The following is a 24015-nucleotide window of genomic DNA, read 5'->3' as shown; positions in this document are numbered from 1 at the left end:
TGACAGCAGATGTGGCAGAAAAGCCAACGAGTAGCTTTTATACAAAATATAAGCACTGACACTTTGTATGCCACCTTCAAGCTATCATGGACTCACACAGCGCTCTTTTTACTGTAGAATCTTGACTTTAAAACAATATTTCTGGAGTATTTAACTTGTTTTCACCTGCCTGCCTCCTAAACCTGTATGATGTGTGAAACCCTCTCCGTTTCCCGCACTTCTTCCTGTCTGCTGTCGCACCACTGTCCCCCTCCCCTGCTGCTTAGCCATCTGCCTCCCCGATCCCAGCCTGATGCATTATGCAGATGTGTTTAAAAAAGAAAAAACAACTTTGCCAGGGAGCCTTATGAAATATTTATACCTGCAGAAAGCCATTTCCCAGCCAGGCTATTATATCTTGTTAACTTGTGCATTAATAATTAGGCTAGCTCCCTTTTTCACCCTTTTTTTGTTAAAATCCCTTTCTCCTATTGTGACCAAAAATGTACATTCCATTTTGATTAGTCTCACCGCCCTCTCATCGCTGCCCCCGTCTCTGAATATTTTTGTGACCCTTTAGTCCCGAGTAGCTCTCAGTCACTCCTGCTTCCATTGTTGTGTTGACAGAAAACCACTGCATGTCCGTGCAAATACTTGTTATTCATCTGTCCATTCATTAATCATGAACGTGTTTTAAGTACATGACTGTGAAATATGACAATTTAACACAGTCATGTAACACATGAGAACACACCAGCGAACTCCTCCTGAATCAGTCTCTCTTGGCAGCCGGAAGCGATGAATTATTAATATCTAAAACCGTACAGTGAAACCACAAGTATTTTGTTTCATTATACTGCAATCATCCACCACGAAGTTGACTCAATCCCAAATGAGTTGTAGCTTTAATAGAAAACTGTCTCTGCTCTGACGGAGCTGTGGAAGAAATGTTATTTCTTAAAATGGTGTAATCGGACTCCCATGCTCCCTGGCACTGATCTCAGATGTGCAATACCCAGAGGTTGGATTTCCAGAGTTCACCTTTTATATTTCTCTTAGTGACCTAGGCTGCATCTTGTCCCAACTCTCTGTCGCCCCCAGGTGGTGGCGTACCACTACTGCCAGGCAGATAACGCCTACACCTGCTTGGTGCCGGAGTTCGTGCACAACGTGGCGGCTCTGCTGTGCCGCTCGCCGCACCTCGTGGCCTACAGGGAGCAGATGCTGAGGGAGCCGCACCTACAGAGCATCCTCAGCCTGCGCTCCTGCGTCCAGGACCCCCTGGCCTCCTTCAGGAGGGGGGTGCTAGAGCCCCTGGATACACTTTACAAAGGTGAGACACATTGATTAGTCAATGGTTGTTTTGTTTATGGTTGATGAAGATTTCTATAGTTGATAAGTCTGTCAAGCATAAGTGTTCAATATATGCCGTTTACTTTATTCTATGAGCTGATTTTTGAACGAAAGTACCTTCTTGCTGAGCTTGAAGGCATAAAATGACCACATTGTATATATATTCTGGGTTTACTTATTATATGAAGTCATATTCAGTAAGCCCCATATTTAATCCTTATTCATTTGGTTAACCAAAAATAATTTGGTCTTTTTGTTCAGTTGCTAATAAACCTTAATTTATTTTCTCTTGTTCAATGCATAAACTTGACTTGTAATCAAACATATTGCTTTGGGCAAATTGTAATGAATGCCTCTTCAGACCTCAGCATTCAATGTATGATTTGACTTGAATCCTTGGTGCTTGATGCTAGAGGCTTCTTTTACACAATGTGCTCAATATAATAAAGATCAAAGTACTGAAGCTAACTTATTTAACCAAAATGAGCTTCAAAGCTCTGGAAACATCAAGGAAATGTTGTTAAGATGTTTTGTTTCCATGTCAAATATGAATATCCTTCAGGCTGATGGGTGTTTCATTACAAGTCTGTCTCTATATCTTTATAAATGTGCTATCTCTTTTTAATGCTGACTGCTCTTTTTCAGAGAGGAAGATCAACTCTGAAGAGGACCTCATCATCCTCATAGACGGTCTGAATGAGGCAGAGTTTCACAAGCCGGACTACGGAGACACCATCGTGTCCTTTCTCTCCAAAACCATCAACAAGTTCCCTCCCTGGCTAAAACTGGTGGTCACAGTCAGAACCACGCTACAGGTAAAGGACATTTTTCAGAAATGTTTCCCACTGTTTGTATCTGCAGTTTCATATTGAAGTTCCTTGAAAAGGTTTCATTTTTAAATTCAGCAAAGGGGCGTGAAATAAATGTCCTGTTATTTTTGTATCAACTACAGGACACTGACAACTCTTTATCTCTGACCCTTCTGTTTTACCTCTGTTATGCAGAGGATGTGAAAAATAATATTAACCTTACCTTTCATTTATGAGGAAAACTGATGGAGAGCTGTTTTTCCTAGCATTTTATACTTTCTGTTTGTTAACTAGTTATTTTATGCTAATGTTCAGGTTTCATAATTGTATGTAGTGTCTCTACTGTGACATGTTAAAATGCCTTAATGTTAAAAAAGGCTCTTTATTTTTCTCATGCTGTCTGTGCTGCAGCACCTCTTTTAACCCTCTGTCTGAAACCAGAGCCCAGTCTGTTAGCTGGCCGGCTCTTTTTTGATTGGTGGTTGGATAAGTCCCGCCCCTTAGCCTATCGCATACAATGTGTTGGAGAGCTAGCCAATAGAAGCGCGAGTGTTATAAACTGATGTCACTAGGTCGCGGAAGTAAACAAATGTGTCCAATCGAGGCGTTTCGAGGAGGGGGGGGAGTGTGTAGGACTGGAATGAACTTAGGGGTTTTAACATTTTAACCAAAAGCATAATACTGTATAGGGCCTCTTTATGTGTGCAGACAATTTATCAAGATGTTTCTGCACCTTTATCACTAAGTTACTGCCTGTTCAGGAGATTACCAACGCGCTGCCGTTCCACCGCATCTCTCTGGACGGCCTGGAGGAGAACGACGCCATAGACCAGGACCTGCAGGGCTACATCCTGCACCGCATCCACAGCAGCCCCGAGATCCAGAACAACATCTCGCTCAACGGCAAGATGGACAACACCACCTTCGGCAAGCTCAGCGCCCACCTCAAGGCTCTGAGCCAGGGCTCCTTCCTGTACCTTAAGCTCACCTTTGACCTCATCGAGAAGGGCTACCTTGTTCTCAAAAGTTCCAGCTATAAGGTAAGGAGAAGGTTGTCAGTGTCTTCACCACAGACTATGGATGATGGGAGGGTTAAAAGGAGTTAGAAATCATATTATTTAGGGAGTCATAACTCACTCAAATCTGAACACACAGACATGATACACATTGTTATTTTCAGCGTTGTCCATTAACACTCAATACATCTATTTCAAAATGACAGGTGCGTCTTTAAACTCCAGAAGTTGCCTGAGAATCATGATGTTTTTATGTTTTTTCCAGTATCCAAATCATCCAATTGTATATGTCTCCAAATGAATGGATACACTGTAAACAGGAACTGCTAATGAATCATTTGGCAGACTTTTACTGGTGCCAATATGTAAAAAAGTAACAAATAATGAGATTATAAGCTCACAAACAACAGGACTGAAAGTGTATCCCACTGCATAACACACTGAATCAGATGCAAAATGGAAGAAAGGAGGGGGGTTTTTGGGGTTATTTTAAATATCTCTGCTCATAATTTGCAAAGTCAACACTGTAATGGCATTTTTTATTTACCTCAACGCTGGCATGCTTTTTGCGGATATTGTTTTTTAAAGTATTTCTGACAGTTGGAATCCAGCACCTTTTTGCTGAATTATGTTTTAGCGAGCATTTCCTAATGAAATATTCTATCTCACAGCCCCAGGTTCATTTCATTTCATGTATTCAGAAGTGCTCCCACACTCCATAAAATATGACAAAGTATAATATTACTCTCTCCCCCTCTGCGGAAGACAACGTAGAATAGCTGAAGACGCGCTGAACAAACATGATGCATTATTTATTTCCAGAGGAGCTGCTCCACAGGAAGAGGATCATTCCGCTTCATATTCCCTTTCCTTCCCTTCCTCTTCCTCCTCAGGTGGTTCCAGTCAACCTGGCGGAGGTTTACCTGCTGCAGTGCAACATGCGCTTCCCAACACAGTCATCGTTTGAAAGGGCACTTCCTCTGCTCAATGTGGCCGTGGCCTCGCTGCACCCGCTCACCGATGAGCAGATTTATCAGGCCATCAACGCTGGCTCGCTGCAGGTAACCACCCTAAAATATACAAGAATTCAGACGAGGAGAACTTTGTATACATCTAAAGGTCTTCAATGAAAGTGATGTATTATAAAACAGCCTCTGTGTTCCAGTATTATAGTCTGCTGAAGCATATCCTCGGTTTTACTGAGCTGAAATGAATGAGTAATTGAATATGTCTTAGCACGTTATTGAATATATTTCAGAAAGCCAGTTTATCTTTAAGGCCCTGAAAACATTTTTTTTCCAAGCAGCTTTCACGATGAGTGATGGGGTCCGACATAAACTCACTAGTTCCTTCCAAATCCAGAAGGCATATGCGTTTTGGATATTTTGCATTACGTTTCTTTATGTTTCTCTCTGAAGTGGGCGCGGTTTAGCTGGAAAAAAGGGTGACTTCAAAATCAAGATTTAGCAATATTCTACTCAAAATTGTAATTGTCATTGTTCTGGCCAAACCATATATTCTGATGAGGCTGATCATCTTTGATTAGAATTATGAAATACATATATTATATATCCTTATTTATTATTATAACTTGTTGATTTTTGCTTATTTGACTATTAAGCCATTCAGAGGCTTTAACATTATAAAGAAAGAGAGAAGCTTTTTTATTTTTTTTATTTTTTTTGTGAGTTAGGCAATGGTGGTCTTCAGTTTTATGAACTGAGCAACACCTATGTATCTCATTATTGTTTTGTATTCATTCTGCATTCATAAACGTCTAAATATAAGGTAAGACAAATAAAATAAAAATGTCTTAACCCAAGGGAAATTGTTGAATATATCTACCCAATATTACATTTTTTATTAAAGAAATGGAACTTCCAAAAGCAGTCTATAGTGTTTGTTCCACTCTTACAAACATCAGTGCCTGAGCACTCTTACCATATGTAAACAATGCGTGTGTATCTGTGTGTGTATCTGCAGGGCACGCTGGACTGGGAAGACTTCATGCAGCGTGTAGACAACCTGTCAGTGTTCCTGGTGAAGAGGAGGGACGGCACCAGGATGTTTGTTCACCCGTCCTTCAGGGAGTGGCTCATCTGGAGAGAAGAAGGAGAAAAGACAAAGTTCCTCTGCGATCCGAGGTGAGGACCGGCAGGAGGGCGGGGCTCCAAGTGATCATACTGAATTAATAGAAAGAGGTCTTAAATGTTACCGCCTGAAAACAGGATGGGATCAGGGTGGGATGGAACAAATGGAGTGACCCAGAAAACAATATTTCTGTTGATTTATCATCAAGTCAGGAAACAAGGTTTTTGCAGGGTGAACATTTGCAATCCCCACATCTTGCAGGTTTTCTAATAGGAGGTGAATACAAATCATGGATTGAATCATTGGTTGTAGATATGATGTTTATATACTGCTGCAAAATGTGCACTATGTGATAGAATCAACACATCTCAGCTGTTTCCAAGATGGAGAATGGTTTGATTTTAAAGTATATGTATCTTAGGGCTGCAACTTATAATGTGACGATTGTTTTCTATATTAAATGTTCGGTTTATAAAATGTCAGAATATAAGGCAAAATGTCGATCCAAAGTCTTATATCCAGAGCAATGATGGAAACAGCATTTTTTTATATTTTTTACATGAACAATTCCTTTAAGATTGAATCAATTATAATGATCAATTAACTTTACGCAAATCAACTCATCACTGCACCTCTAATTGATTTGGTAATAAAATGATTTAAGCTACACGCTACCACACCCTGTAACTACTCATCAGTCTTTTACCAGAAATATGAAATAATATAATCAGTTTCCTGACAACCACTTGCTGCTGTTTCTTGTGTAACATGCTGAAATGTGCTTTAAAGGCCATTACTGTGTCGCCCAGTCACTCGTGCATGAATACAAATCTCCGTGTTAGCCACAGGTCCACTGTTTATCTCAGAAAGGAGGTGCAGGAACATTGTATTCCTGTTTTATAATGAAATCGGACTGCACCAGCTGTGCAGGTGATGTAATGACCTGATGAGTCAGCACTGAAGGTTCTGTGTGTCCTCTCTGCAGGAGCGGTCACACCCTACTGGCCTTCTGGTTCTCTCGGCAGGAGACCAAGCTGAACCGACAGCAGACTATTGAGCTGGGCCATCACATCCTCAAAGCACATATCTTCAAGGTATACCATTATTTGTCTGCACACACATCTACACACACTCACACACAAGCCCCCGCACAGCTGTGGTGCAGCTGCAAAAGTAATGAATATTTACACTTTCTCTCTTCAAGGGTCTCAGCAAGAAAGTGGGAGTTTCCTCATCCATCTTGCAGGGCCTGTGGGTCTCCTACAGCACGGAGGGTCTCTCTGCTGCGCTCTCTTCTCTGAGAAACCTCTACACTCCTAACATCAAGGTACAGGCGCTGACATGGCAGAAAAAATACATACTTAGAGAATATTTAAACATGTTCTGGGTAGCAGATCAAGACTGCTTCTTCAAATCTGCTTTACCAAGAACTTCCTGTTCTTGTACCATGGCTGCAACAACGAAATAATTAAATAAACTTTATATATATAGCTCCTTTCATACAGAGTTACAAAGTCCTTTCACATAAAAAAAAAGGGGACATTTAATACAGAAAGAGACTGAAATGAAAAGTGAAACAGTAACAGAGCACATACAGAGAGTAAAACAAACAGAAAGTAATGAAATATAAATAAAATCACGTGAAAAGAAAGGTTTGAGAAGTGATTTAAGTGATGTCAATAGAGTAAAGCTGGAATTTTGTGAATGCAAAAACCAAATATTCTGCCATTTTAGTGAAAAAATGACTTTAACAATGAATTGATTATCAGAATTGGTGGAGTTTTCTTTTCTGTTAACTGACTAATCGTGAGATTTTCAATATTTGAATCCCTGTTTTGTTTAATTTGTATTTACCGTAATCTTTTCTTTTTTTCCCATCCAGGTGAGCCGGCTGCTGATGATGGGGGGGGGCAATGTGAACTACCGTACGGAGGTGCTGAACAACGCCCCTGTGCTGTGTGTCCACTCCCACCTGGGCTACATGGACATGGTGGGTCTGCTGCTGGAGTACGGCGCCTCGGTCGACGCTCCGTCTGAAAGCGGCCTCATGCCTCTGGGCTACGCCGCCGCTGGGGGACACATGGCCATCGTGACCGCGCTCTGCCGCAAGAGAGCCAAGGTGTGTGGAGAGATTGATTTTCTCAGTGTGTGATTAAGCCTATGATTCAATAGCCGTTTTCTCATTTGAACTCCAGACAATGTGAATTCGATATCCTGTCCGATCATTTGCATCTTATAGAGATCTCTGGGTTAATCTACATTTTTCCAGGGCTGCAGTGCATGTGGGAAAGGGCTTTAAATTATAGCTCATTTTCCAATCTTCCATGCAATCTGTTTTCCTAAATAGCTCTGTGTTTGTTAACAGGTGGACCACCTGGACAAAAACGGGCAGTGCGCTCTGGTTCATGCAGCCCTGAGGGGCCACATGGAGGTGGTGAAGTACCTCATCCAGTGCGACTGGAGCATGGGGCCGCCACAAACACAACAACAGGCGACCTTCACCAAGAGCCACGCCGTCCAGCAAGCCCTCATCGCTGCAGCCAGCATGGGATACACAGAGGTACAGCACGGAGGGAGTGTCATGGTTTTATTTCCGTTTCCTTTAGTGTCTTTGACTCCAACACAAATATCAACAATATTCTGTCTTTAATTTCTAGATGGTACTTGGTTTTGATTCCACAGAGGAAAAAAATACATTTAAAAGCCAGATTAATTTATTTTTAAGATATTCGGTTGCTTTATGCACCACAATTACAGGTTGTCATGGAAATATATTCAATAATGCTATAAATTCAGGCAAAACGTATCATTTCTCATTATAGCTAACTATGCAGTATGCTGCAGTTTTCCATATCAGAACAGCCACCAGAGTCCTGTTCACAGGACTAAAAATGGGATGTAAGAAGAACCAGACGGCACTAAAATGTTGATGATGATGAGTGCGTGTGCTGAAAGTAAACAAACCACTCCTGCTCCACAGACTGCTCTCATCATCCCCTCCAACAGCTTTTACTAGTCTGTATAAACATGCATTCAAACATTGCAGAGATGTGTGGGATTGCGTTTCCTTGTAATACACGTTTTACTACAATTTATTTTTAAAACACACTTGTGACTAAATGTTCAGAGTGTCAGGACTAGAGACGAATCGCATAGTGAAGTAGTTTTGAAGCAGGTTTGGAGAGAACGCACTTTAAAAATGTAATGCAGCCCTTTGCTTCTTTGCTCACCAGGGAATTTGAATATGTGAAGGAAAAAGAGCAGGATTATTGTGGAAGGGAGAGGAAGATACAGAGATGTAAAGATGAGGGGGATTGATTATCCTTATGTGGTCAATCTTACTTCTCTTGGCTCTATAAAGGCTAAAGCTAGGACAAAATAAGGCCAGGCAGGAGCGCTTACTGGACCTAATATAGTCTGTTGGAGCTGCTATGTGGACAAAGACCCATAAAGAGGACAATAGGCAAGAAATCTGCCGAAGCATTGCTTTTTTTTTTTTTAGCTATCCCATGACAGTAGGTGCATTTTTCAAGAGGATATATTAATCTCATCTTCAGGTTCATATAGTATGTGCCTTTATGACATTCTGACAAAATCATCTTAAATTCAGCATCAGATTAGATTACAGTAAAAAGATCCAAATTCAAAAGAAAAGTAGATTTATGAGTGGTTTCATTTTTGTAATCGTTTTCTTTGTGTCTAACATGTTTATCTAAGTCTATTTAGTGTAAGTTAATCTGTGTCATGTGACATCTCCTCCCCCACTCAGATTGTGTCCTACCTGCTGGACCTGCCAGAGAAAGATGAAGAGGAGGTGGAGCGGGCTCAGATCAATAACTTTGACACCCTGTGGGGGGAGACAGGTAAGGATCCCTCTCTCAGACATGACATCACATCAATAAAGCCCAGACAGACGGGTGTGAATGGTTCATGCAGCTGTGGGAGGAAAAAAGGGGAAAATCCACTGTAGTTTGTACCATGTTTTTTGAAGGATCCGTGGAGTGTTTGGTGAGAGGGTTTTCCTGCGAGGCAGAGCGCTGCAGTGCGGATATGAGAGAGCGCTCCTGTGTGTGTGCTGCGTCAGAGGCTGATGACAGTGCAGTGGTGTCATTGGAGCACAGACAGGGCTCACATGGGGGAGGGGGGGGTCGGAGGAGGGAGTGTGCTCCAGGGCGCTTAGAAATGACTAGTCTGATTGCCCTGTGGCAGGGTGCTGAGAAATGTGATGTATCTTTTTACCTAAAGCTATGAAACCTGATCGAGCGCATTTCCCCCCGCTAGCTGTTAGAAAGGCTGTCAGACTGTACTCACTCAGCCGTAGCTTCATTGTCTGTAACAGATCAGAAGGATAACAATTGTTCTGGAAGATGATTTTCAAGCCCATAGTTGTTGGACAGGTCAACTGAAAATACATTATTCTTAAACAGCTGGAGGGAGAGTATGTATGTCCTCACTGAACTGTGTCAAAGCGATCTTCCAGCAAAGAAGAAAAAGGTTTAAACTTGAGCTAAGAGCATATATGGGTGTATAAAATATCATGGTAGATATCAATATCTTTGTATATCTGGGTTAATGTGGAACTGATGCCAAAGTATGAGTAGCTGCAGTCAAACAGTATAAAAAACATGTCCTTTGTACTCACTACTCTTCTTTGACCTTGATGGAAAACAGCACAAGGTCAAGGACAGCCCTGAAGGAGAACTCATCATGAGTTACAACCATATTGCATTCAGAATCAAACTGAATTGCACTGCATGGTGTTGCTTTTTAAACTTGATTTAAAACACAGAGGAAATGAGTACGGTGACAGACTTAAAGGCTGTACAATTAAAGTCACAATTCCTTTCCAAAATAATACAACTTACTCTATCCACAGTGTGCAATGAAACAGCAGCGATAGATGTGATTGACGGCCAAATGGTGCGTCGCTTCAAATGTTGCAAGGAATTGTGGGATGACAAAATATGTATCCTATGGTTTACGATGGTCCAGTAGATAAGAAAGATTAGCATGGAAGCTCCTTTCCTTAGCATTTAGAGCTCTTATTATGGCTGCCACTGAGATACTCTTGAGTCATTTAACTTAGATAATGAAGAAAAGACTACTCGTTCGCAACCAGTGTCACAGTGTTGTTGTTTTTCCACCAGACAGAACTCTCCAGCTGTTTTTTGATCCATTAAATGTCTCTTTTAGTTGTTTTTCTACAAATGTATTAGTCAAATAACTTACAATTGGCCAATATATCATTTTTAAATATCAGTGTCGGCCTGAAAAATCCAGTATGGGTCTGCCTATACAGGCTCAAGCCTCTGGGGCTGCTAGCACTCTGCTTTAAAGAGATGTGTTCGCTCTGCTTAAATTATTCCAATTACAATCATTAACTTTGAGAAGATGTATTTTCAAAGGCCTTTGCTCCCACAACCTCTCCAGGGGCTTCTCTCCTCCCCTCTCATCTGTCCTCTTCTCTAAAGTAATACTTTAAAACGAATCCCTGAAATGCACTGTTTTCCCAAAGGGTATAAACTTTTCTCATCTATCATTTATATTTTTTGATTATAACATGTATCAACGTATGAAACTGCAGATTAACCCCACCCATCTGAAGCTCCCTTCGGCACTGCAGAGCTTTATATCAAGCTTCAGCCCGTTGTTGAGTTGTCCCCTGAACACAACTTCGCTTCATGTGTTTTTTCTGGGAGCAATAGCAAAAACAGCTCTAATATCTCAGCGGGAGGTGAACCAATTAGAGCATTAAGCTGCTATAGAGCCAGATATGTCATGCAGGAGCTTGTAGAAATCAAAGAGAACTGCGTGACCATGGATATTTGACTTTACATTCGACACATTACAAGAAAATCATGTCTGTGTATAACTCAAGCATCAGATGTTTATCCTCCACATTCACCATGCCTGACTATGTGCGTGTCACTCTCAGCTCTGACGGCGGCCTCGGGTCGGGGGAAGCTGGAGGTGTGTCGGCTGCTGCTGGAGCAGGGGGCTGCCGTGGCCCAGCCCAACAGACGGGGCATCGTCCCGCTGTTCAGCGCCGTCAGACAGGGACACTGGCAGGTTAGTGACCCTGCTCTCTTCCCCTTCTCATTCTGGCACTCATCTTAACTTTCCTGCTGTAAGGTGATGTTTATCAATTAGATGTATGATGTATGATGTATACCATCATTAAAGTAACAAATATCCAATGTTTTGTCATTTTGATTAACATTTCCTTATTATCATTGATGCATTTATTTACTATTGAACAGGTTTTCATTTCTTTTTGAAGTAGTTTTAGTGTATTATTAATGAGGCATTTTATAAGGATTGTAAATCGCTTTTTATGATGAATATTTAGGAGGCAGGTTTTCAATTGTGAAGGCACTTGTGAGATGTGTTTATCCAAGTGAAGCTGTGACATTATTACCACGAGGAATAGCTTTAAAAAACAATAATAGAAGCATTTTACTGAACACCATTTCAACTTCGGGTTCCTCCGGCCTCCTCCAAAGGGCAGTGAAGATGCAACAGAAACCCTCCTGTTGATGTTAACTAACGACATGAGTGATGTGTTTTGGTGCTTTCAGATCGTGGACCTCCTCCTCACACACGGAGCAGATGTCAACCTGGCAGACAAGCAGGGCCGTACTCCTCTAATGATGGCCGCCTCCGAGGGACACCTGGGCACTGTGGAGTTCTTACTATCGCAAGGTAAGGGTCTAAAGAATGAGATTTAAACCTGGGTTTAGAACACTTTAAAAATAAATATATCATTTTAAAAAGATTTAGGTCTCCTGTCTAAGTGTATGTGTTGTATACATTTAATTAAATATTATTCGTGTTATTTTAAAATTGGAATACAAAAGGAAAAACATGACAAGATAACTATTTTAATAGTATTTTGGTCCATTATTAAATTAAAAGAAATACAATAATGTCATATTCAAATCAAAGGGATACAGCAAAAAATGTGAAATAAAATATTTAGAATAAATAAATAAATAATGAAGTAAAATGTTACTTTTCCTCCCTGCTCATAGCTAGCAATTCAGCGCTCCATTTTCCAGTAAATGAAAGGTTCCCAAATTGAATTGAATGCATCCTTTTATCTTTTAAATAGGATTTTCCCGAGCCACAGAAAAGATCCGTCTCCTTATATTTTACAACACTTTTACAATTACAATGATTATAAAACCGCGGTGCAAATAGAACGTAAACACAGACATCAACACATGCTGAACTTGGTGCACCCTGTGGTGCTTATTAGGAAATAATTTCAGCCACTGCACTAATACAAATAAGCATAATTACTTTTTTAGAAACCATGTTTACAATAATCACAGCTAAATTAAATCAGCAGCACATTTTTTAAATCCATCCGAACGAATTAAGCGTTTAGTTCTGAAAAGAGTTCAGCGTGATGGAGGCTGGCTTTGTCTCACTGCTGCGCCGCTTCACTTCCCAGGAGCCTCTCTGTCTCTGATGGATAAGGAGGGTCTGACGGCTCTGAGCTGGGCCTGTCTGAAGGGACATCTCCCCGCCGTGCGCTGCCTGGTGGAGAGCGGAGCGGCCACCGACCACGCAGACAAGAATGGACGCACGCCTCTCGACCTGGCCGCCTTCTACGGCGACTCGGAAGTGGTAAGAGAGAGTAAATGAAACAGCAGGGTATTGATGGTTAGACCTAATTCCATACCGACCCAAAACGCCACTAAAGAGTATTTTGAGTTTTATTATATTCATTTATTTTTGTCTGAAATAAGCTGAAAAAACGTTGTTACAGAAATGTTCAACAGTTCCCAGTTTTGCCGGAGAGGGGGGTGTTTATCCCAACGCTTTCCTCTATATTTAACCTTAGTCAGCTGTGAGTGTGACTCCAGGCGGAGTTCGCCGAGTGAGAGTGTGTAGGGGTGGGTTTGGAATTGGAATATATTAAATATAAATAAATATACTGTTTGTGTATAATCGTAGACTTTGGATTTTCATTGAAGGAGGAGTAGATGACATGTTAGTGTCTTTTAACTCTTTGTATATTTGAAAACATTTCCCTGATTCTTGTGTTATATTGACTGAATTGTGTAGCCCACTATGAAATACCAAAAGCCGGCATTGATTAATTTCTGAGATTCATACTGTTTTTAGATGAATTAGTTCCTCCTGCCCTGCTATTCTCACCACACTCCTCTGTGTTCTCAGGTCCAGTTCTTGGTGGACCACGGGGCCCTGATAGAGCACGTAGACTACAGCGGGATGCGTCCCCTGGACCGGGCGGTGGGCTGCAGGAACACGTCGGTGGTGGTCGCCCTGCTCAAGAAAGGAGCCAAGATAGGTAAGAGCAGGTAGACGGAGTAAAGAGCCTCAGGAAGGACCTCCTCTGAACGCAGCATCATTATCCCGTAGCGCCACAATTCAAGGTTATTTGCCTGCCGTGAAATAAGATACAATTCTAGATTGTATTTGAAAAAGGTCGTGCATTGGAGTTGGAGCATGAGCTGCATGAAGGGAGAATCCAAAGAGGAACACACACTCTGTTTTAAATACACACCTCCTGCTGGTCATTATAGAGCACTGTAGCTTCATACTGCCATGGATTCAGGTGTGTGTATCCATGTAGCTTTAACCACTTCCTGCCTACTGTATGCCATCCGCCCCCCCACTGCCGCATCGTGCTGCTTCTCCTCAGCTATTTCTGGCCCGATGTGTTTTTATTGTACTACTGTTGCCGCTGTGTTGTTTCTCTCTCTGTCTCTTTAGCCCCTCTCTCAATCACATCCTCTCTCTTTTTTCCTCTGCGGTTGCTAGGAGACAGGTTGTTATTAGCGCTTGCGATGTTTCTTTTTTGTACTTTTCTTTCTCCCTTTTTTTGTCACTTATCTTTCCGCTTCTCACTGCTGCTTTTTCTGTGTTCCTTTTTTCTCACTTCTCCTCCTCCTCCACCACCGCCATCACCTCTCTTCCTCTCTCACCTCCTCGCTGTTTCTCTCTCTGGCAATTCTGCCCCCTCCCCCCTCGCCACCTACACTCCTTCCTTTGCTCATGACCTCCTCCTTCTATCCCCCCTATCCCCCGCCTCTCTCTCTCCGGCCCCAGGATGTCAGACGCTGCCCAGTCGGCCCCGAGGTAAAGCCAAGGCTGTCGACTTCTCACCCCACCAGGCATTTTGACAGCTCTATCTCCTCTCTCTGTGTTGTCTGTGTCGCTAAGTGTCGGCAGGCCAGCTTAGCTACCAAAACCTTCACAAACTGACAAATAATAACATGCAAAGGTATTAGCACTGACAGTGATGCAGTCTGGATTGCCTAGAGGTAGATGCTATAACATCCGAGTGGTTAATGACAGCATGCCCGGCCTTCAGCCTGTGACGTCGTGTCGAGGTGCCGACCCTCCATCCCACAGATGCATGACGGAAAGCCCCCCCACCCCCAGTAACTCTTGCGTGGTCGTGATTTAGCGGAAATGCATGTATCTGTTGAGCCTCTGCACCACCGCCACCACGGACTGAGGTTGATAAACTGCTGTGCATCGTTCATCTTCCAGAAGTTTCCTCAGTCAGATAGGACAATCAGCATCATTCCTACCTTCACCTTTTATTTACTCTTCTTTTTCTTCTCTTTGTAATCTCTTTTCTCTTCTCTCTTTTCTTCTTGACTTTCTCCTTTCTGTATTTCTTCTGTTTCCTCTCCACCACCAGCTCAGAGGACAGTGTGCAGAGATCTGATGTTTCCCTCCTGCTTGCTCTTTGTGTTTATCGTACCTGCCCCGTGTCTCCTTGTGCAAGACCCCCCTTCCTTTTCCTCTCTGTGGTGTGTACTGTACATGTGTCAAGGATTGCTGTTGCGCAGATACACCAAAGGCACATCAGTTTCAGTCAGGGGATCGTCTTCAGTAACACTTATCATGACGCCGAGCCTCAAATGCACTTCAAACACACTTATAATGCTTTTTAATATGCCAATAGCTCTGTATATTCAATATAACACCTGCTCTAGAACAGTTATTATAACACATCATAAAGCTATTTTGAATGACCTATAAGAATAAGTATCATTATAGTTTGTTATTCTTTATATTGTCGTTGTGATACATAATAATCACATTTATAATGTGATGATAAATTAATATAAAGGAGCAGTGGGTGCTTTAAGTGAGGGGATGAAATTCCTAGGTAAACACATATGTGTTATATCTCATGCGTGTTGTATATTTTTATTGCTAGCTTCAAGTTAAGTAAAAATAAATATCTGAAATGTCAGTGAGTGACCAGCATTTATATAATGTTATGTCACTTGACTTTTTAAATCATTATACAATTCTGTGTAATGTGTTATGACTGGTGTTATAAATCATAATGATATATATGCGGTGCTATGAGCATTGATATAATAACGCACTATAAGTTTGTTTTTAATGCATTTCAGACATGGGCATCATAGAAAGTGTCACAAAACAGACCGCTGGATTAATTGTCTTTTTTGTCCTTTTAAATACACAACAAAAGTGTTCCTGCTGTTCTTGAACACATCCCTGAATCAGTCTGACTGAACAGAAATGATATCTTTAAAAAAAGACATGAAAGTGTTTTTAGTTATTTACTTTTTACTCCACTTTACTTGGGCCAAAACATATTTGCAAATAATTGCTACAGTTAGCCCACCATCAATTCAAAAGGTGCTCATTCTGCACTTCAATTAAGCTCAATAAACTTTCAGCAGAATTTATAAACACTCATAATTATCGGCAAATAGTATTTGACCCAGGTGTCCCGCTGCGAGGTCACAGTGTTCTCGAGGTGTCAGCGCAGGTTTTTATAATCTCTTTCTGCAGTGGATTGCCTGTCTTTTCTCCTCCTCCATTCCCCACCTTGGCTGTTGTCCTCATCCTGTTTTTACTGTTGTGTTGTTGTGTGACTCCCAGTCGCTGCTTCCTGTTTCCCCTCCTCTCCCGCTCATTGCTCTGTGTCTCTCTCACTGTGTTTCTGTCTTCATCTGCTCCTCCCTGTGTTACCCAGGTCCAGCCACGTGGGCCATGGCCACCTCCAAACCCGACATCATGATCATCTTACTCAGCAAGCTCATCGAGGAGGGGGACAGCTACTACAAGGTCAGAGACCCCGGAGCTCACATTTCATGCATTGAATCAGATAAATATGTGATATGATGTAAAATATCAAAATAACATACACATTTTGATGTATAATCACTTTTTTAGGATAGTGTATTTCTCCTAGTTTTACTGTTATGAGCAATAAGGGCTTGGGTCAAGGTCATTTGATTTTTTTAATTTAATTTAATATTATACATTATTTAAGTAATATTTAGAAAGACAGCCCCAAAAAAGCTGCCACATTAAAGGAACCTATCACTGCCCTTAAAGTACCGTAATTTTCAGACTATAAACCGCGCCTTTTTTCCCATTTTTCGACCCTGCGGCTTATATAACGGTGCGGCTAATCTATTGATTTGTACAGCTAACGGCCACTAGGGGACCTCCTAAATCTATGGATTTTACATGTTACAGTCCACCACCTTTAACTCTATGGGCTCTATGGCCGGTCCGCGCCCCCCACCTTTAAGCGGCGGGCTCCAGCAGGAAAAGCTGGAGGCCGGAAAAGAGTGAGACAGGTAGCGCGCAAAAGTAAAAGTGGAACCGAGAGTGGTACGAGAGACAGAACGAGAGCAAGACAGACAGACATTACGAGAGTGAGACAGTTTCTCCCCGTACCACTGGTTGAAAACCACTGCTGTAGATCACTGCCGGTACGTGTGCTGGGAGCTCACCGTTTAAGTTTGAAAGTTGAAAAGTTTGTGTGTCTGAAACGCTATGTGATACAGTACAGTTTACACAGAACAGTACATGTTCTGTAGCTACTATTGCACTAAATGGTAACACTTGAATACGTTATGCAAATATGCAACTTGTTTGTTGAAATGTTAATAAATGGGAGCTTTCTCAAACAGCCATCTCTTTCCCGACAATCCCCTCTGTGCACGAACCCTTACATATGGTAATTAAACATTAAAACACCTGCGGCTTATAGTCCAGTGCGGCTTATATATGTACACATCATTCAATTTAGCTGCTGCGGCTTATATTCAGGTGCGCCTTATAGTCCGGAAATTACGGTACTTTAGATTTGTGTTTTTTAAGTATGTTTTGAAGCCCATACGTTTGTACTTATGTGTAACGTATGTGTCATTCTGATGAAAATCAAGAATCCCTTCTCTGCGATTGACTCCCATTCCGAAAGACAATTTCATGATAACTACTCTTTTCGGATGAGCATTTTATATCACTGTGAAGGGAGGATAATCAAACTTCTTCTCTGTTTGTCCAACAGAAGGGGAAGGTGAAGGAGGCGGCGCAGCGTTATCAGTATGCCCTCAAAAAGTTTCCACGCGAAGGCTTCAGCGAGGACCTCAAGACGTTCAGGGAACTCAAAGTATCGCTCTTCCTCAACCTGTCCCGATGTCGGAGGAAAATGAACGTGAGTCTCCAGAGGATTAGCTTTTGAGAGTTATCGTATGCAAACCAACCGTTTATATTCTCCTTTGTGTTCATATGTGTTGGCCGTTTGAATCTCTCCAGGACTTTGGGATGGCTGAGGAATTTGCTACAAAGGCACTCGAACTGAAACCAAAATCCTATGAGGCATATTATGCCAGAGCACGCGCCAAGCGTAGCAGCAGGTACGCTCCTTTCATCCCTCCACACATCATGATCAATTCAGTATGTGAAATATTCTGTGAAGTACATTTTGTCTCTGCAGCTACGCTCACATTTGGGCACAATTATTGAAACTCCAATATGCTCCATTCAATTCTTATGTCAATGTTTAGCTCGATCAGACATCATGGTTTAAACTAGCCATTATTAATACATGGTCATTTACATTATTTAATCATAATTATCATGCTTACTAATGATAAGTAATGCTATCATTTATTTAACAGTTTATTGTTGTTCACATCATGACTTTTATACACAATATTTCATTTAGTTAATGACTTATAATATGATTTGAAAACCTTTTAAGAAGTACTTTAAAACCTCTATAAAAATGTTTGAATTGATGGTTAATATTTGATCAAAGGTTAGTTGTTGGCGTGTGGTCCGTCCATTTATGTAATGTTTATTTACTGTTTGGTTATCATTAATACTTTGTATGGTTTATAAGATGTTCTAATGTGTGCAACAATAGACTGTTTATAAATGATTTACTACTGTAATTTTGTTTTATCGGCTATGATACAATATCAATTAATTAAACTATTTATTTTATAGTAAACAATATAAATATAGCGTTTCCTATAATTAGTATATATTATTCTTTCCTTGGTTACCATAGAATATTGAAGGCTGTGATGAAGTGTTTCTGACTCTCTTCACCAGACTAACCCTCATCCTCCTTTCAGACAATTCCCTGAAGCCTTAGAGGACCTGAATGAAGCCATGAGGCAGTGCCCCAACAACCGAGAGATCCAGAGGCTGCTCCAGAGGGTGGAGGAGGAGTACCACATGCTGAGTCAGGAGGAGCACCAGCAGCAGGCCCTGGAGCTGGAGCCCCCTCCCTCCCCTCCTCCTACGCCTCCCCCCGAAGACGAGGAGTCCCTGTCCCTCTGCCTGTCCATGCCTCTTCCTCCTCCCCCCGAGCCGCGCCTGGAGGACATGGAGCCCGTCCAGGACCTGTTTGAGGACGAGGACTACCTGGAGCAGGAGCTGGAGGCCATGTCCGCGTGTCTGCCCCCACCCGAGTCCCACAGCAACCCCTCCAGCCTCCCCATCATCCACAGCCCCCCGCTCTCCCCCACACATCCAGATCAGATGTACCTGACCGGGGGGTCGCCCATGGGCCAGCCCTACGAGTACCACCCCACCTCCTCCTCCATGTCCTCTCCGACCCGCGGCTCCTACAACCCCACCTCGCCCTCCCTCTCCCCGACGCATCAGAACCACTACCGGCACAGCCCCCCCCACACCTCCCCGGTGCACCAGTACGGCTACAGCCCGCCTTCTATGGGTCCTGGGGGTCAGGGGATGGACCACCAGAGCCCACCGCCTTCCCCTCTCCGCCGGGCCGCTCAGTACAGAGCCAGTCCGCCTGTAGAGAGCGTGTGTATGTACAGGTCCCAATCCGGGTCTCCTGTGCGCTACCAGACGGAGCAGCTGCCGGGCCGGCCCAAGTCCCCGCTCTCCAAGATGAGCAGCCAGCGGTCCTTCCAGCTGAGCTCCCAGCCCTCCCTGTCCTCCCAGCACCACCAGGCCCAGGGCCTCCGCCTCCAGCCTTCTATAGCCCAGATAGTGCGCACAAACCAGCCCAGTGTGATGGGCAACAGCCTGTATAGCGGCCAGATGGGCCACTCCATGGGGGGCCGCTACCAGGGGGGGTCCGTTGATGTAGAGAGCAGGTTGGTGTACCAGCCCTCGCTGGATGGACGGTCCATGCCCCAGGTTCAGGCCAGCCTCAGCTCTGGGGCCCTCTGTCAGCACGGGGGCCGAGGAGGGGTTATGGAGTCCAGCTTGTTGAAGGATGAGCTACCCCAGCGCCCCTCCTCTGCCTACCGCGCCAGCAGCGGGGGCCCGGGGGGCATCCGTTACAGCCAGACACCTCAGATCAGCCGCAGCCAGTCAGCTGCCTACTACCCTGTCTCTGAACACGTGCTGGAGCGGGTCAACGTCATGCCCCCCTGCCAGCTGGGCTCCCCCGAGATCCCACACATGGTGAGACGCCCCGTCAGTGCCAATACTACTGAGATGAAGCCGCATGTGCCCACCCCGAGGCCCCTCATCCACTCTCAGAGCGTGGGCCTCCGGTTCTCCCCCTCCAGCAACAACATCTCCACTGGATCCACCTCCAACTTAGCGCCGGGCTTCAGGCCGTCCTCCTCCATTCAGCAGATGGAGATCCCCCTGCAGGCCTCGTACGAGCGCTCCTGTGACGACATGTCCCCCATCTCCCCCTCCCAGTATCCAGGGGAATCCACCCGCTCTCGGAACACGCCCTTCATGGGCATCATCGATAAGACGGCGCGGGCCCAGCAGTACCTGCACCAGCCAACGCGCTCCAGGAACATGACGTCCATGGACTCCGCCATCAGCCCGACGTCACCGGGGCAACTGGTCCAGCAAGGCTCCACCTACAGCCCCCCCGCCTCGCTGGGCAACATCGCCTATTACAACAAGACCAACAACGCCCAGAACGGACACCTGTTGGAAGAGGACTACTACACCCAGCCGCCCTCACTGGGGAAAATGGCCAACGGCTCCCGCGGTGGGGGGGACATCCTGGAGCGGGTCAGCCAGGTGCCCACCTACCCCGACGTGAAGGTGGCCAGGACTCTGCCCGTGGCTCAGGCCTACCAGGACAACATGTACCGCCAGCTCTCGCGGGACTCCCGCTCCCAAGGCCCCACCTCCCCCATCAAACCAAAGAGACCATTTGTGGAGTCGAATGTGTGATGGCCGCCTGTGATTGGTTGAGTGGACTGGGGTGTGTTAGTGGGAGTGAGAGGAGAAAAATATTTAGCTTGACAGGATATGATGCTGAACATTTGTGTATGTGACATGGACGAACCTAAAGAACTCATCAGAGAGAGAGAAAACGCGTAGGAGATTAGACATTATCTTAAACAAGAAGAATAACTAACACTGAGAAGCGATTCTTTCATTATCATAAACCGTCACTCACGGGATAACAGGAGTTCTAATACTGAATCAAAGACCAGTGCACTTCCAAAACGTCACGTGGCACAAAGTCCCACCAGGTGAACACATCGGGTGGGACTGCAAGAGTGAAAGTACTCATCGGACTCTTCTCATGGACTGTATCCATCTTCTGTTCTTTCAAAGTGTGCTCTTAACCGAGGTTGCTAGTAGGCTCTATTCTATGTAATACAATATTCTATGTTCAATACTGTACATTGCTCAGAAAATACAAATGGCTCAACAACTCAGTACTTAGAGAAAAATTACAATATTTATAATTAAGTTATATATTGTACATAGAAAGAAAAGCATAGTTTGCGTTTGAATTGTATTTGTTAACCCTGCCTTTGTGTCCCACTGCTAGTCATATGGATGAGGAAAAGGGACCAGGGTAAGGAGGGACATGGAACAACTCTGAATGATATTCTCACCTCTGTGTCATAATAAAAAAGAGTTTGTTGTGGCTTAATGCAAGAAAATGCAGATTACTTTTAAATGTAAAATTACATTTGAAGATGTTTTGAAGTAAAATGTCATAATATAGCGACATGCCCAAATCTGATCCAACATGAGGTCTTCAAAAGTTGCGTTTTGTCCGACCAACAGTCCAAAATCCAATAATATTCAGTTAACAGTGCAACAAATTCTCATTGTAAGCTAGAACAAGAGATGTGTTGAATTAATAGTAATATTGATATTATAATTGACTTACAATCAATGGTTTTTGACTCCCAGTTGCACAAAGTCATTAAAAACTTAACAAGAGTTTCACAAAGTGTATACAAATAATGTTAAGATCGTTAAGTCTCGCTTTTATTTACAGGATAATGACCCTATCACAGACCTCATTAGCATCATCGCTTTAATAACGTTCCATGACATATTGGACTAGCTCCCTATCAATAAGCAGCTTTGAATACTTGCTTACATGATGCAGAATTAATAAAAACTGTCTTGAAGATAGATTGCTATATTTAAGCGTAAATGAATGCAGGTCATATGATGGAGAGGTGAATATATGATGTGGTACATGAGTATCGAAGTTCCTCTCTGCCCCCCCTCCTCCGTGACAGTCTGTTCCTTAGAGAGAGTACAGTACATATGCTAGTGATGGGCTAACATGGATAGCGCTCAGCGATTAAAAGCAAGCAAATGCATACACGACCACCGTTACCGACCTCCCCCTTCCTCCTGCATACGTTTGTGTTGTTTCTTTTTACCCACAATGCATTTTTATTCCGCCACTTCTGCACTAAAAATGCCTGTTAAGTTCTAAACTAAGGGTGCACTTTATGTATTTTACTTACTTTGTTGTTATGATTGTTGAATTCGGAGAAAAGCGGGCGTGTGATCAGGCTGACCTCTGACCAGTGAGACTATCATAGTCAATAATATTATAATAATTATTATATGATTTACAAAGCAGTGATGAATGACAACATGAAGAGCAGCCAATGTTTTTAAACTGGTGAAGATGTATAGACTTTCTAGCACAAGTTGTATATACTGATTCCTCTCGGGTTTGTGGGTGAAGCAGGTCAAGAGGCAAATCATATTTAAGAATCATAAAGGAAATATCCATTAGTCTCTAACTAAGCCAGTCTAATCCACTGGTCTTGCACACATCTTGAAATAAAGTCAAATCTACTGCAACAAAAAAGAAAATATGACTGAAGTTTCAGCGCCCAGAAAACTCCATATTTGGAGTTTAGGTGGTGGAAAAAGTGGAATAATGAGAATATCCAAGTTATTTGTATATGTGGGAAAAGTTATAGACCATTTGTCTGTAACGTTTTATTTTGGTTTCTCTGATAAAGAATATCTAAAGAGGTTTCACCGGAGAGATGCCCTACTTATCTTTACAAAAATGAAGGTATAAACTGTATTATACTTAATTTAAGGATACTTCTAAGATGAGGGTGTATGGTTTGAAGCTGTCTATGTATATTAGTTTGCTGTAAATAGTCTTATGCATGTTATATTCTTTCCATGAGCTCGAGCAGAAACATGTATAGCGGTGTTCTGACCCTGGTGTGGTACGACGTCCGGATGAAGATAAGGAGACTGCTACCTGAACTGTCCTTATCATTTTCCTTCAACCCCACCAGACAAAAAGCAAACGGTTCCTTTTATTTTATTTTAATGTATTTGCTTGCTGAGCAGAGTTCTCTTGTCTGTAAATGTGAGCTTTCAGATCGCTGTGATAAAAAGTTTAATTAAAAACAATAAAAAAGAATGTGTTTTTATCTCATGATAACTGATTGTAATCTGTACAGTCAAACCTATGTAATGGAGAAAAAAAAGAACATATTTATAAATGGTTACCAACTGAAACACGGCCTGCATGTCAGTCGTTTATTTTACTGAACAATTGTATATTACATACACGGGTAATTTGGTGGATTTTGGTCCACAAAACTAAATGTAAGCAGTGTGACGACAGAGTACCAACCTTCTGTGCAATGCAATACGACTCCCAGAAATACATGTGTTATAGTGTTAAGTGTTCAACCATCTTTGACCTTTCAACCAAAGTAGCAGCACCTTTTTGGGCCGAATATGGTGTTTTTTCCCGTGGATATGATCAATCTAAGTCTTTTAATGTTTAATTTTGCACAGAATGTTACCTTATACCTAACATTGTGGACTTTCAAACATCTAGGTGTACTTATTTTACACATCAAAGTCTGGTCACTATCAACAGAGCGGCGAGAAATATGATTAACTCCCTCAAGTGACATCATCTCTGCTGTAGGCTAATGGCTTGAGGCTATAATTTGCCGTTACTAGCATAGCACACCTGTCTGAAGCAAACTGTTGGTGGTTGAATTGCATTGTGGGTAATATATGCACCAGGTTTTGACAGGAACGGAGAGTGTGTAGAATAAACAAAGAAGGTATTTCAGATTCTGCTGCATTGTTATGCATTGATAAACCCTTTTGACCTTTCTTAGGTAACATTAACCATTTCTAAATTTTCTTGAAGATCGTAAAGTCTCAATGATTGTAGGGTTTGAAGTTTCTTGGCTGTTTTAACCATGTCTAGTATTTTCATGAACAAAGGTCCTGACTTT

General features: G+C 42.7%; 1 protein-coding gene across 16 annotated transcripts in view; it reads left to right on the top strand.

Moving 5' to 3' along the window:
• tanc2b (tetratricopeptide repeat, ankyrin repeat and coiled-coil containing 2b) overlaps positions 1-23279 on the top strand; it is a 167293-nt gene extending 144014 nt beyond the window's left edge. For 8 of the 16 annotated variants that reach the window (XM_079658089.1, XM_079658086.1, XM_079658076.1 and 5 more), the window contains 19 exons: positions 1081-1312; positions 1978-2147; positions 2888-3181; positions 4051-4218; positions 5141-5301; positions 6234-6342; positions 6453-6575; positions 7131-7367; positions 7614-7808; positions 9018-9111; positions 11184-11317; positions 11827-11950; positions 12705-12880; positions 13436-13568; positions 14330-14359; positions 16248-16339; positions 17577-17723; positions 17825-17925; positions 18652-23279. In XM_079658089.1, coding sequence (XP_079514215.1) covers positions 1081-1312; positions 1978-2147; positions 2888-3181; positions 4051-4218; positions 5141-5301; positions 6234-6342; positions 6453-6575; positions 7131-7367; positions 7614-7808; positions 9018-9111; positions 11184-11317; positions 11827-11950; positions 12705-12880; positions 13436-13568; positions 14330-14359; positions 16248-16339; positions 17577-17723; positions 17825-17925; positions 18652-20695 — 4764 coding nt within the window. In that variant the 3' untranslated portion in view covers positions 20696-23279. The remainder of the gene's footprint in view (positions 1-1080; positions 1313-1977; positions 2148-2887; positions 3182-4050; positions 4219-5140; positions 5302-6233; positions 6343-6452; positions 6576-7130; positions 7368-7613; positions 7809-9017; positions 9112-11183; positions 11318-11826; positions 11951-12704; positions 12881-13435; positions 13569-14329; positions 14360-16247; positions 16340-17576; positions 17724-17824; positions 17926-18651) is intronic. The other 8 variants (XM_079658078.1, XM_079658091.1, XM_079658083.1 and 5 more) reach the window with 3 other exon arrangements.
• Positions 23280-24015: the final 736 nt, after the last annotated feature.

Source organism: Notothenia rossii (genome assembly GCF_949606895.1).
Source record: "Notothenia rossii genome assembly, chromosome: 11".
Taxonomy (NCBI): domain Eukaryota; kingdom Metazoa; phylum Chordata; class Actinopteri; order Perciformes; family Nototheniidae; genus Notothenia; species Notothenia rossii.
Note: the sequence above shows the minus strand (reverse complement) of the source record. Positions and strands in the feature narration are given on the sequence as shown.